The sequence below is a fragment of the Anoplolepis gracilipes genome, chromosome 1 (genome assembly GCF_047496725.1).
Source record: "Anoplolepis gracilipes chromosome 1, ASM4749672v1, whole genome shotgun sequence".
Taxonomy (NCBI): Eukaryota; Metazoa; Arthropoda; class Insecta; order Hymenoptera; family Formicidae; genus Anoplolepis; species Anoplolepis gracilipes.
In genome coordinates, this window is record NC_132970.1 from 9822942 (window position 1) to 9836377 (window position 13436).

General features: G+C 26.5%; 3 protein-coding genes across 14 annotated transcripts in view; 1 reads left to right on the top strand and 2 right to left on the bottom strand.

The window, feature by feature from the left end:
- Window positions 1-1356: 1356 nt before the first annotated feature.
- LOC140672025 (uncharacterized) lies at window positions 1357-3419 on the bottom strand. 2 transcript variants are annotated; one of them, XM_072903828.1, is made up of 4 exons: window positions 3163-3419; window positions 2928-3012; window positions 2492-2838; window positions 1357-2182 (listed from the first exon to the last, which is right to left on the bottom strand). In XM_072903828.1, the coding sequence occupies exons 2-4, from the start codon at window positions 2929-2931 to the stop codon at window positions 1562-1564; spliced, it is 972 nt and encodes a 323-aa protein (XP_072759929.1). In that variant the 5' UTR covers window positions 2932-3012; window positions 3163-3419; the 3' UTR covers window positions 1357-1561. The 2 variants fall into 2 exon arrangements, with proteins under 2 accessions (XP_072759929.1, XP_072759922.1); XM_072903821.1 differs by having other exon boundaries at window positions 3120-3418.
- Window positions 3420-3977: 558 nt separating this feature from the next.
- On the bottom strand, window positions 3978-7408 carry LOC140672010 (uncharacterized). Of its 2 annotated transcripts, none has more exons than XM_072903816.1 (4): window positions 6998-7016; window positions 6124-6244; window positions 5207-6030; window positions 3978-4804 (listed from the first exon to the last, which is right to left on the bottom strand). In XM_072903816.1, the coding sequence occupies exons 2-4, from the start codon at window positions 6125-6127 to the stop codon at window positions 4211-4213; spliced, it is 1422 nt and encodes a 473-aa protein (XP_072759917.1). In that variant the 5' UTR covers window positions 6128-6244; window positions 6998-7016; the 3' UTR covers window positions 3978-4210. The 2 variants fall into 2 exon arrangements, with proteins under 2 accessions (XP_072759917.1, XP_072759914.1); XM_072903813.1 differs by lacking the exon at window positions 6998-7016 and adding an exon at window positions 7074-7408 and having other exon boundaries at window positions 3979-4804.
- Window positions 7409-10114: 2706 nt separating this feature from the next.
- Window positions 10115-13436, top strand: part of Mctp (multiple C2 domain and transmembrane region protein) — a 30013-nt gene continuing 26691 nt past the window's right edge. For 2 of the 10 annotated variants that reach the window (XM_072903773.1, XM_072903776.1), the window contains exons 1-2: window positions 10151-10265; window positions 10510-10577. The gene's annotated coding sequence lies outside the window, so the exon portion shown is untranslated. Of the gene's footprint in view, window positions 10627-13436 lie in introns of all 10 variants that reach the window. The other 8 variants (XM_072903757.1, XM_072903760.1, XM_072903784.1 and 5 more) reach the window with 7 other exon arrangements.

Sequence of the window (13436 nt, forward strand, 5' to 3'; positions counted from 1 at the left end):
TAATAATACACTGTAATTGAGCCAATTATTTGAGCAATTTGAAAGATTAAAACTGTTCATATATTATTTTTTATACCTTCATAAATGTTATATAATATCAAGTAATTTTACAAAAATTTAAAATAAACATTTAAAGTCCAATCTTTGTAAGAAAATATTTCATTATAAGAGAATAATTATTTTATGAAAATACTGTGCAAGACATCAACATTAAGCAATCAATATTTTTTCATATTTGTGCAACAATATAATATATTATACAGAGTTGTATCGTTTATACATTTATTTAATCATACAATGTCCAACCATATATGAAAAGCAATTTACATTTAAATCTTTTAGTATAATGAATTAACATATAATAATACATCAAAGTTATTTGGTAAAATATATAGTCTCTCTATACTAATAATATTAGATCTAATAATTAGATACAAAATATTTTAATTCTTATTAAAAAAAAAAATTGTCTTTGACTTACAAAAATAGAAAACGATCTTTTAATTATAAACAGAATTAAAAACAAATTTATCAATCTCCTTAACATACAAAATTTCTATGTTAGGTAATATGTATGAGAGATTATTTAAACTATTAAAATTATTAATATATTTAATCTTTGTTTTATCATTCCATTATTTTCTTTTTTTCTATTATTTATAATTTAGTTTTGGTATTTAACAATTTGTGTATATATTATATACATCATATCTATATGAATTTCTATAAATATTACAATACTGTAAATATAATATGTTCTAAAAATATCTATATTAATTCCTGAGAATACTCTCTAAATTATCTTTTAAAAATATTTAGGAATTATACAGAAGTTATATATTATCTATATCTGTTATAACAACAAAGAACAACATAATTTATTACATATATTAAGCACTAGTAAAAAAAACTTTTTTAATATGTACCTATTATACTGATTTCAATATATTATACTGATAAAAGAAAAAGGAAGCAAACAAATTTTTTTATCAACTTATATAATATTTAATATAATATTTTTTTGTAGTATAGCTCTCTAAAGAAAAAAAAGTATGTGTGTATTATACAGATGTACATATATTGTTTATAATTATATTGTATATATATTGTTTATAAAATATATATACATATATAATATATATAAACAAACTCGTAAATTTTAATGACAGATCCTTTGATAAATATGGGAATTTATTTTTTTATAATAGAGTATTGATTATTTTCAAGATATAAATAATTAGAAAGATAGATTATTTTTTCTATTATTATTCTTCGAATTATTATTTCTGTAACATAGGTTTCAAATAAATAGACAACAAAAGTCATATCCTTTAAAAAAAACTATTTTTAAATATTTTTATTTTTTATTTTATGATCTAAGATATATGTAATATTAAAAAATAAAATTAAATTTTCACTCAGGAAAATCGATTTCAGATAAAAGTCTATCATTAAGAAAGAAGGCAAGTTGTAAGAATAGCTTCTATTATACTGTCAATTGTTTAAAAATTCCAAGAGTGTAGAATAATATCTATCATATATTATTATTTCTGCTCATTCTCTAAGGATTTAGTTTGCTCAAACATTTTTCTTTTAGATGATTTGGTTTATTACACCGAGTGCATACTTGACCTTGCGCTGGACACATAGATATAGCATGATCTTTACCACATCTAAGGCAATTTTTCACAACAGGTACTTGGCACAACCATGAGAAATGATTTGGTTTGCCACAATTCGTACACATTTCGCCAAAAGCAAGACAATGTGATTGAAAATGATGTGTTCCACACTTGGTGCAGTCAGATACATATTTTACCTTACAATAATCTGTGAAATGATTATATCCGTTACACTTGTTACATTGCATTCCATGTGCTGGACATTGGTTCCTACTATGGCAAGTACCGCAACGAACACATTTCATTTCAGTTGATTGTGGATTAAGAGATGTTTCTTGTACATTTCCATAGTTATTTTGTAACATTAATTTTTCACATTGTTTCCAGAACAAAGTAATTTTATGAAGATCCAATAATTGCAAATATGATTTCAAGTTCTCTCCTTTAGACTGTATAAAAAGCATTGCCTTTCCTGTGAAATTATAATTTTCAATATCCTGTATAATTTTTTCCTTCACGATATTCACAGGATCACTATGAGTGCTTGCAATTGCAACAAGCTAGAATAAACATACATAAATTTATATCAATATGAAATATAAATATAAATTTATTTCAGAGTGCTAATAATTTATAAAAATTATAAAGTTTTGATTTGTTAAATTTCAGAGATATAAATAGAGAACAAAATCTTATCATTGTAGTTCAATATAAAATATTTGCATAACATTTTTATAATTATAAGTTGAACAAAAGGAATATTAGTCCTGAAACTGCTGTATTTTGATAGTATTTTAATAATATGTATATATAAGAAATTTGATTTTATATAGAGATCAATTTATAATACAATAGAGATATTAATTTACCATTAAGCTATCAATATAGTTTTCAATGTTTTCGTCTTTCTTTTTTTTTCTAAATCCAAAAATAAAATATAAATCAAAATAGCGTAATAATATTTCTAAATCTTCCATCTGAGAAACATTACGAGAAGGAAAATCTTTATATATTTGCTTTCCAAGCGGACCAATCAACATTAATAAGATGACTGGCCATTGATTTTTGTATAATTTATTGACATCTTCTTTCTGGAGAAAAGATAAAAAATTCTGCCTCCATGCATACCAACTTCTACCAATATTTGTTCTTGAATCACTTAATGGGGGAAAGTTTTGCATCTTTTTATATAAATCTGATAAAACTGCTTTGTCATCTATAGATGTAATAGTATATAATATATAGTACATGTATAATATATTGTAATATACATAAAAAAGAGAAAAATTAAATTGTATTACTTACCCATATTAATTTCACAAATATTTTTTTATTTTTTGTTATGTATTTTTTATAAATAAGATCACGATCCTCAGTAATGAAGGAACGACTAGAGAGAGAGAGATTTTTTATAAATATCTTAATACTCAAATTTATAATAAACTGATTGTCAAAATAATTAATATATCACATATAATTATCTTTTTCTGAACAAACCGGTAAATAGATCTATACTTGACAATAGATTTTTTTTTTTTACTTTCTACGTCGTGTCAACTTTGCGTGATGATTCTCCTCCGCTTATCGAAGGCAGGATAGTATAGAACATGGAACAAAAGAACGCTGACATGAGTTGTATACATTAAACAGCGTTGCCACATTGATTCTGACAACTTTTGACACTAAACGTTAAAGAATGAAAACAAAACAAAACGAAATCATATTCTTCATTTAAACTTTAAATTTGAAATTATAAAAACAATGTTAAAATATGGAAAAGCTCAATATTTTTTTAATGAATAATCTTTTTCGACAGTTTCATTAGAAAAAGAATCATTTCTACGCATTTATCTGAAAAATCTAGCAAAAAGAATATGTTAATATAAAATAGTTTCAAAATACTTGTGTAAAAATTGTCTCACATAATGAAATTGACTTTATGATTTTATGGACGTAAAATCATTAAAAGGAAAAGTATTGTTACTTTTTGTCCACAGCATTGCATACCGATTCATATTATAATCTTTTTCATATGAAATGATAAGATTAAATCGTAATCATATTACATGCTACGTCGGAAATGATCGAAGATACTGAAGCCTTTATATATATTTTTTATACTTGAATATATTTATAGAATATTTAGAAATACATTTTTATATTATCAACTTAACTACAATAGAATAAAAAATATCAATGTTTTTTTTATATATTTTTAAAATAATTTTATTACAATAAGAGGTACATATATATTTTTATCGAATTGTACTTAGCATTTAATTTTCAAATACATTTAAGTCTGGAGAAGGAAATGTTTATTTCTTATTTTTATCAAAGTATATATATTTAATCTTTATTCGTCTTAAAAAAAAATAAAAATATTAAAAATAAAAATACGTATCATTCATCATTCTATTCAATTATTCAACAAGAAAAATGAAAACATTATAATATAAAAATTATTATATCAAATGTATATATATATATATTATAAAATTTATATCAGACTTCGATTTCCTAATATTATAATAAAAAGGAGGAGCACAATATATTTAGGTAATACTCCTAAATTCTTTTGGATATTCATTTTAGAATTTTTTTTTGTGACATTTTGATGGAAAATGTCCTCTTTTGTAGCATTTATTGCATATCGTATTTATTGCAGGACATACAGATTTAGATGCAACATGTGTTAAACCACAATAGTTGCAATTTAAAACTTTTGCAATTGAACATTTCCAGGAGAAGTGATTTGTTCTATTGCATTTAGTACATTCATTCAAATAAGCAGGACACTCTCGGAAAAAATGACTTTCTCCACAAAATAAGCAATTAGTAATAAATTGAGAAGGACATCTCATCCAATAGTGATTCTCGTTACCGCATTTATTACATCGTTTTCCACGAGCACGACACTTATTTAGTTCATGTGTTCCTCCACAATTGTTGCAGTTTTTAACGAAAAAATTGTGGATTTCCTCACTTCGCTTGAAGTTTGCATTCTCATATGACATCCAAATATATGCCATTTCTTTTACAGTTAACGAGTGTATGCTTGATGGAAATAAGAATCCCAAAATTAAACTTTCAGCTTTTCTTGTAAATTTACCTTTGTCTATTTCCATCAAAATTTTCTCTTTCACTACTTTATCTGTATTAGTCATATGTTTTGATGCCATTACCTAAAAAACAAAACTATTATTAAGTTTATATACATGAAACAAATTAAATATTTACTTTTTTCTTTATGGAGAACACAAAACGAAAATATATTGTGTCCATTGCACTTAAATTTTGTAATAAATGTTAAGCATTTTATATTAATGCCAAAAATAAAAAAAGTAAAAAAGAAATATATTTCTAATCATTTAGGTAGAATGGTTTTAGAAACTAGGAGTTATAACTCTTATGTGACAGGAAAAAGATGACACAAAAATTTTCCATTTAATGAATTCAATTTAATGAATTCTATTTTGCTCTTATAATTATATAATGTGATTCACAAGTGATTTAGTTATGATTAAAAATAGTATTTTATGTGAAAGAAACAAGTTTCTGTAAATAATAATAGTTAACTTACATACCGTCAAGTTATTAACATAGATATCAATATCTTCATCATCTCCTCTTTTTCTATCTCCAAACATACAATAAAAATCAAACTTTTTTAGCAATATATCTATATCTCCTTCAGCATCCTTGTCAAATGTGAAACTTCTATAGATTTCTTGACCAACAGGACCCATACGATTTAAGAGCATTATACCCCATTTTTGTTTGTTACTCTCCATTTGGTCAATTAATTTCACATATGTGAGGAACTCATTTTTCCATGAAAACCATTCCATCATGAAGTCCTCTTTTGTAGATATTTTAGATGGTGGAGTTATAACTGCAGATTTATTTGTCAGATAATTTGTTTGAGTTTCATTATTACATTTTTCTATATTGATGCAAGTCTTTGTCGTAAATTTAGGTTGAACATTAACTCTGTCGTTACATATTAAGTGAGATGTATCAGATTTATCAAATAAATCTTGTGTTTTTCTTTCGCTGGCTATTTTGTGTGCTCCTAGAGTATATCCAAATGGATTATTAATATCTGTTAAGGTATTAATATCTGTATTTCTCTGTGGTTCATTGTGCACAAATGGTTTATTGTGGACAAATGGTTCATTGTGCACAAATGATTTATTGTGCACAAATGGTTCATTTTGCACAAATGGTTTATTGTGCACAAATGGTTCATTTTGCACAAATGGTTTATTGTGCACAAATGGTTCAATGTGGACAAATGGTTCACTGCGCACATATGGTTTAAAAGGATTATTTTCCTTTGCTTTGGAATTAGGAAATTCCTTTGGTCTTGAGCTATAATTATTGTGTTCATTTTTACTTTTGGAATTACCTGTAATATTATTTTAATTATGGTTATTACTTTTTTAAAAGTATTATATATAAAATAAAATAAATAATACTACAAAAAAATAATGAAAAATACCCATTTTTTTGTAATAATTGCACACTATTTTATACCAAAAACTTTCTAGTAATTTATTTGTCTAGTAATTCATATCTCAAATATAAAATAATATATTGCGTAGAATGAATTCTAGTAAAGCCTGTGGACATATAATATTATTTAATATTATAAATATCTAAGAATGAGATAAAGAGAAACAAAAAAGTAAATTTTTAACGAACTTGGATGTTTTTTGTGAATTTTTAAAAAATTCTATAAAATATATAATATATGTATATATGTGTCACATATACTATTTAAAAATATAAAAAAAAGAAATTCTAGCACAATTCTGTTATATTTACTTTGTCGAAGAGTACTCAAAATATAGTCTTAAAATTAAAATAATGTACTTTTAACGTGCTTTATAATTTATAAGTGTATAAACATATACAATGTAACAAGAATAAATATGCAATGATTAAATATATAATATTGAGCCAAAATTCATATATTTTACTAAAAATTAGAAAAAATACTGTTTCATGATTTGTAATAAGTCAAGTTTCACTGAATTCTTCTATTCTTATTCACAATTGTTGTTTAATATTACGCATCTTACTATCTTATTTTTTCAGCATCAAGAAAAAATATGTGAGGTTCAGGAGATTCTGTAATCTTATCACTTAACATTAGTAAGAGAGAGAGAGAGAGAGAGAGAGAGAGAGAGAGAGAGAGAGAGAGAGAGAGAGAGAGAGAGAGGGAGAGAGAGAGAGAGAGAGAGAGAGAGAGAGAGAGAGAGAGAGAGAGAGAGAGAGAGAGAAAGAGAGAGTACAGAAGAATATTTATATATATCTTATATATATTAAATATATTATCTATTTCTAATAAATATAAGAGCCTATATACATACGTTTCTTAGAAATAATCTAATTTCAACACAAGCACTCTACAATAATTCATGGTATAACAATTAGTTATTTACGAACCTGTTACTGTGTTTATACTAGTCTTTCTACTAGTCTACTGGTTTTTACGAACTTTTTCACTTCACTTTTGCTTTCGTCTCTCATCCTTCTTCTCGTGGCTTTCAACATATACTAACATATACATACATATCTTCTTTGTCTTCGGATATGAGCTCATATCTCATATTACATAGGAAATCCCCATTATTAAGCCTGTAACACATGATGCATTTGTTCGCATCAGATGGATTAGAAATGCGACATTCTCATCGTCAATAAAAATTTTATTAGCAGAGAAAAATTCAAGAGTTGCATTTTTAGGATGTTAATCTCATATCGTATTTCACGAAAATAATCGGAATAATGATTCTCAAGTTTCTTTATTACTAAAATTTACATGATTTAGCATGGAACATATATTTTAAGTTTTTGTTAACATAAAACCAGATAACATAGAATTACTCATGTCAGTGTATTCTTGCTATATTTGTGGAAAATATAACAGAAGAATTGTTAGAGGAAAAATAGAAAAATAAAATGTAATACCTGTCGGTAAATTTCCTAATGCTAATAATAGCGATATCTACATGACCGATCAATTAGGATAATGTAGAAAATGTAGGACTAAATAATTTATAAATTTTATAATACAGAGAATTTTTTATACATATAATAAATTATAGATTATTATATATTATGTATAGAAATAAAATAGAGAGATATGTCAAACATTAATTTTAATGACTGTTTATTCTTATTCTGATGTTATATATTCTCATTTTTCACTGGATTTGATACACTTTTAGAATTTTAAATTAGAAAAATTATATAATTTTAAATTCTCAGAACTATATAAACAATATCAGGAAAACATAATTATGTAAGAGATGATTTATAAACTAGAATTCTAAGAATTAAAGAATTAGGTCTTTGAAAATTTCTAGAATTTTCTAGTTCGACTAACTCATCGCAAAGATGTAAAAGGCGCACGCTCGACCTATACTGAACTTTCTCAATTTCCTCGTAAATGTTTCGTAACATAGACGCAAGTTTTCCTAACTAATTCAGTTTAATGTTATTCTGTCTCTTGAGTTTATTTTGGAATTGTACCGATATCGCATTAACAGCTGCTATCCAGGAAAACGGATGTAGGCACAAGGTTGCAACGTTCGTTGATTAGATACCAGGGCACACGTGTGCGGTTAAGAAATTTATCGAAGAATCTTTTAAAGAATAATTCTTAAAACAAGTTTAAGTTGTCTTGAAATTAAGTTTATAAAGTTTAAAGTCTCTTAACTAAAATGTAGAAGCGCATACATTATATATATTTAGCATTTACATTATATATTACAACATATGTAAATGCTACATATGATGTATTCCTTTTTAGACATTTAAAAAGAAGTACATCTAAATATTCATTTACATATGTTGTTTTTAATTTTATAAAACAAAACAATTTAAAATTGGAAAAGAAAAAATAATACGTACAATCAGATTTAGAAATTAATAAATAAATAATATTTCTTATATTTAGTGTCGCCAATTTATCTATATTATCTACATTAATTTTTTATAAAGAAAAATAAAAGTTACAAAAAAGTAAATAAATTAACAGAAATTACTTATAATAAACCAAATAAATACAAGTTACAGGTTATCACAAATGTTATACATTAGACTAAATTATCGTCTACGTACATGCATATTTTACTTGTATGTGACTTTCAGATTTGAGGATGCATTTCAAGAAAAATAAATAAAATGGTGAAAAAAAATCAATTTACATTCTATTAAAGAAAAAGAAATAATGATGGAGGATATATATGCACGCAGTTATGAATGAAATAAAATTTTCAAATATTTTGTTATGATGTAATTTTCGTAATTTTATAATGTTGTTTATAGATTTGGTGTGGAAGGAAAGAAATGAATGTACAAAAGAACTAGGTCAGTTAGTAATCTTGAAAATAGAGTTTCGCGAGTTTTTGTAAAGGTGTGGTTTTGATCATAATTATTTTAATGTCGTCATTAATTAAAACATGTCACCTATCACACAGATACCACGTTGGATGTCAAGAACACGTGGTATCACGTACTTTAAATCGCTTCCTAGTAGTCACGTTTAAATTTGTAATATTATTTGCAACGTCGTTTTACAAACTCACGACACAATTAAATTTGTTCTGAAGCAAAAGCATATTACGACTGATAGTTTTATCATGTGATATGGCATGTATAAAATCTATGTAAAAGGTTTCTATAATATTGTAAGAGAAAAATTATTCAATTTTGATTATTGCGTTTTATCGTAGAACCGTAAGATATTGTTTTAGCTTTTTCAATTGTTTCAGAATCGATTTTTTCTCAACCAAAATATCGAGACATTTATAAAGCTTGAATAAAAAATGAAGACTTAAAAATAGAAATCAGCAAAACTTTAGGAATGACTGTGGTAAGTTAAATTTTAGAAATATCTTCAAGCGAATCCGTCCTGTTGAAATTAATATTACATGAATGATTTTAGAAAGTATTACAGCATACGCGTTACTTTCTAAAATTCTTATTTTTAAAAGGCAGAAAGAAACATTAATATCAATATTATATAAAGACATTATTTTTGTTTCCATATTATTCAATAATTGCCTCTTGAAATAAAAGTTTTTCTATACATAAAACATAATTCAATTACAATTTTGCTATAGAAATAACAAATAACTTTTCCCGCCAATCTTGATTTATTTCGAAACTTTACATTTACTGTAACGCATTAAAAATTTTTGTCTAACCATTATCTAAAATAAAGTTCTTCATCAGTTTCCTCTTCGGCAACTTGCTCTTCTCGTGAATTCTCTACTGTTTGCCAGTTCAAATAAAATCTCAATTTCTCGAAGCCTCCAGGTTCCCTCCTCTTGACCGGCCCTGTCACGGGTCGATAAAGCCTCTCACTCGCTCTCTCCCGCTTCCACATCGCACACCCTCTTCGTGCCACGGTCTCCTTCCTGACACTCCAAATGAGAAAGAGGGAGAGAGAGTGAATGTTACGGCGGGGACGGACGAGAGTCAGCCGAGTAGGACGGAAGATCTCGGAGTTCTGAGTTCTGTCAGTGGCCTCTCGGACACGCAAGCGTCGAAAGTGGAGAACGTCTGCGAGAACGTTTTCTCCTCGTCTTGACATCCCGAGGTACCGCCGCGTGCGCGAAGATCCGCACGGTAAATTGATCATTGTGAACGCGGGCGTTGATGTGTGTGGAAATAGCGACGATGGCGAAAACGCATCCGATCCCGGTCACACCGACGTCCCGCGACGTCCTACGTACGCGTTTACATACCGACACCACGAAACGTCAAATCGAATATTCGATCGGTTTTCTTAGTTAAAATGCGCTTCTTCTTGAACGAAGAAAACATAGTTTCCGTTTCACCTGCTTATGTTGGGATATCTCACCCTTTGCAGCTTCTTCGAGAAACACCCACGGAGATGATCGGCGTGTGATGAAATGTCATGACATGACAGATCACGAAGTAGTCATCCTTGTCAAATTCAACGAGAGCATGGCGAACAATTTCCTCTGTTTGTCAATATTAATTAATTTTCTGTATCCCTGTTTTTTTATTTACGTGCTCCAACATTTATTTCGACGATTAGTCAATATCAGCATGTTGAACACATGAGAAAAATATGTTTAAAACAGTAGATGTTGGCACGGTTCTTTTTACAAGCTTGTGATAGTCTGGACAACTGTTCTACATACAAGTGTCTTAGCTTTCCTTTCTTTTATGTAAAAAAATTCTTTGATCAATCTGAAGCCGACTTTTCTTTAACCACTGACTCGAGATGTTGATGATACCTCATGTAAAATTTCTATATAATAAAAAATCGGAATATTCTTAGTTTTAAAATTACAAGCCATCGAAGAGAGAGAATTCTTTTAAATTAAAAAATATGAGTAGATAATAAAGAATAAATAATAATCCTTTGATTAGTTTTAGATAGATTTATTTTACCAGAATTAATAAAAATTTAGTCTTAACATTTAAAATTTAATTTTAAAATTTTATTTTTATTACTGTCTACAGGTTAAATGGATTATTTCTAAGGAGAAAATTTATTGATTTTTAAACACTTACACATCTTTTTACATGCAGAAAAGATTGCTGATTATCTGATGCTCTTGTTAAAAAATTTTGCAACAGATTGATCTATAAATTCGTGAATATAAAAGCATGTTGGAGAAACCTGCTGAATTGAGGTTTCTGATAAGTTTTTCCATTTGGCTAATGTATGATTTATATATTTTTTTCAATTTTCATTGTAGTACATACTTATAAATTTTTTGGCTTATTACTAAAGTTTTTGCTTTAAGAAAAAAATAATAATGTGCTGCAAGAGTCCGGATGTAGTAAATTGTTGCAAAATACAGACTCGCAAAAATATAAAGCCATAAGATATTGTGCTCGAATACTTGTCATTAAAGATGTAGGTCTTTTATTTCATAACATTGACTGCAATTTTGTGCAATTTGCTGACAAATTGAACAAAGTTTCAACTTAGACAGTCACATTTTAAAAGTAAAATATGAGCATTGTATATAAGGATAATTATAAAAAAAAACTGAATTACATATAGAAATATATTCTCTTCTTTTATCTTTCAAATACATATTGTTAGTTGATCTTATATTATTTAAAATTTTTACAAAATTTATTAGTTTTGTAATATAAAATCTTTATAAATGTGATTTTTTAATACAATCTTACAAAAAATTATTGTAGCACAAATTGCTATTAAATATACATTTTTTTAACATTAATATAATAAAAATATGTAACAGTGATTAAAGGTTAAAATAAAGAAAAGCAGTATAGTTAATTGTGACGTATACGCGGCAATCCATTTTCTTCTTCTAATTTTGAGGACTAATTCATCTTTTATCATTTATTATTACATCGTCAATCATTATTATATATTATATATATAGGTAAAAATATTTAACATTAAAAGATGATAGTTGTCTAGTATTGTTAGATATTTGAGAAAGTTTTTCAATCAAGACGCGCTATCGATCTCTATTCAAAGATTCGTTTCAACTTACACTTTCTGACTTCAGGGAAGAAGTTTATTACATCTCTTGTCACACTAAACAAAGCAAGCTTGTTTTCACAAAAGGTTTAACTAGAAGATTGTGCGTTGAGAGCGTTTCGCCAGGTTGAAACTGATAGCTTTGAAAGAAGAATGGACTTTATTACTTGCACATAAAATTCGTAGCGCAAATATTACTAGTAATTATACTATTGCTACAATAATTCGTTTCAGCACTACACAAAAGAGGATGCGGTCAATCGCAATTGAGAAAGAAGTAATTCCTTGGATAAAAATACATCGAAATTGTAAAATAAATTTTCTTTTGAGACTTTGTTTTAAAGAAGATTGCTTTTCATTATTGGATTTAATATCTTTTAATTTCTTTGCAAGAAACTCTGTAATAAGTTTTCTTACATAATACGTTATTTAAAGAATACACACACATACACATAATGGATGATAAATTAATGAATCATATTTCTGCTTTGATGGAAAAATTGTTTCATTGCGTAATTTTAAAAAAGAATCGAAGTTAAGTTTTAAATAACATATTTTTAGAGCATAAAATATTGAGATACATATGATGATTTGATAACATTCCATATATAAAAGATAACTTAATTATTGTCTAAATAGACTATTTAAAATTATAATATATTCTTTGTCGAGACACATACCGCATGTATTTTTGTTATCCAGCTTGGCTAAAATTACGCGACCGTCAGATGACACGAATACAATTTATGCAAACAGCTAAAATGGCATGTTTTCAAACTTTTGAAAATGCATATATACAAATTAGCTTTCCTATTTTTGTTTTAGCGCTATCGACTAAGACTTCTCGGTCAAAATTGCATAAAAATAGAGGCGTGGATAAATAGATAAATTTATACAGTGACTGTATTTAGGCTTCAATCATTTTTCAATCACTGTACATCATCACTCATATGTAAAGAAACTATTTAGTATTGAAGAAAGTATATGTATGTATGTATGTGTATATATATATATATATATATATATAAAATAAACTTTTGTTTTTCTTTTTATTCAGGTAATTTAAAGATTCAAATAGTAAGATTTATGTGAAAATTCTAAAACGAAAAATTTATGTTTTAATGAAACTTTGATACTTAAATTTATAACAAACTTTTTTTTTACTTTACGCGGTACCAATAATTATTGCAAAAATTCCTACTTGTTTTTACCTTACACCATAAAATTAAAGATTCAATGTCATATATAACATATCGGATAATAACGTATCATATATAAGGTAACATGCAATTGCGCGTGGA

Coding starts and splice junctions, on each gene's coding strand:
- LOC140672025 (XM_072903828.1), bottom strand. Junction 2,183..2,491: donor ACTATATTGATAGCTTAATG/GTAAATTAATAT, acceptor TGTTTATTCTAG/CTTGTTGCAATTGCAAGCAC.
- LOC140672010 (XM_072903816.1), bottom strand. Junction 4,805..5,206: donor TCTATGTTAATAACTTGACG/GTATGTAAGTTA, acceptor TTTGTTTTTTAG/GTAATGGCATCAAAACATAT.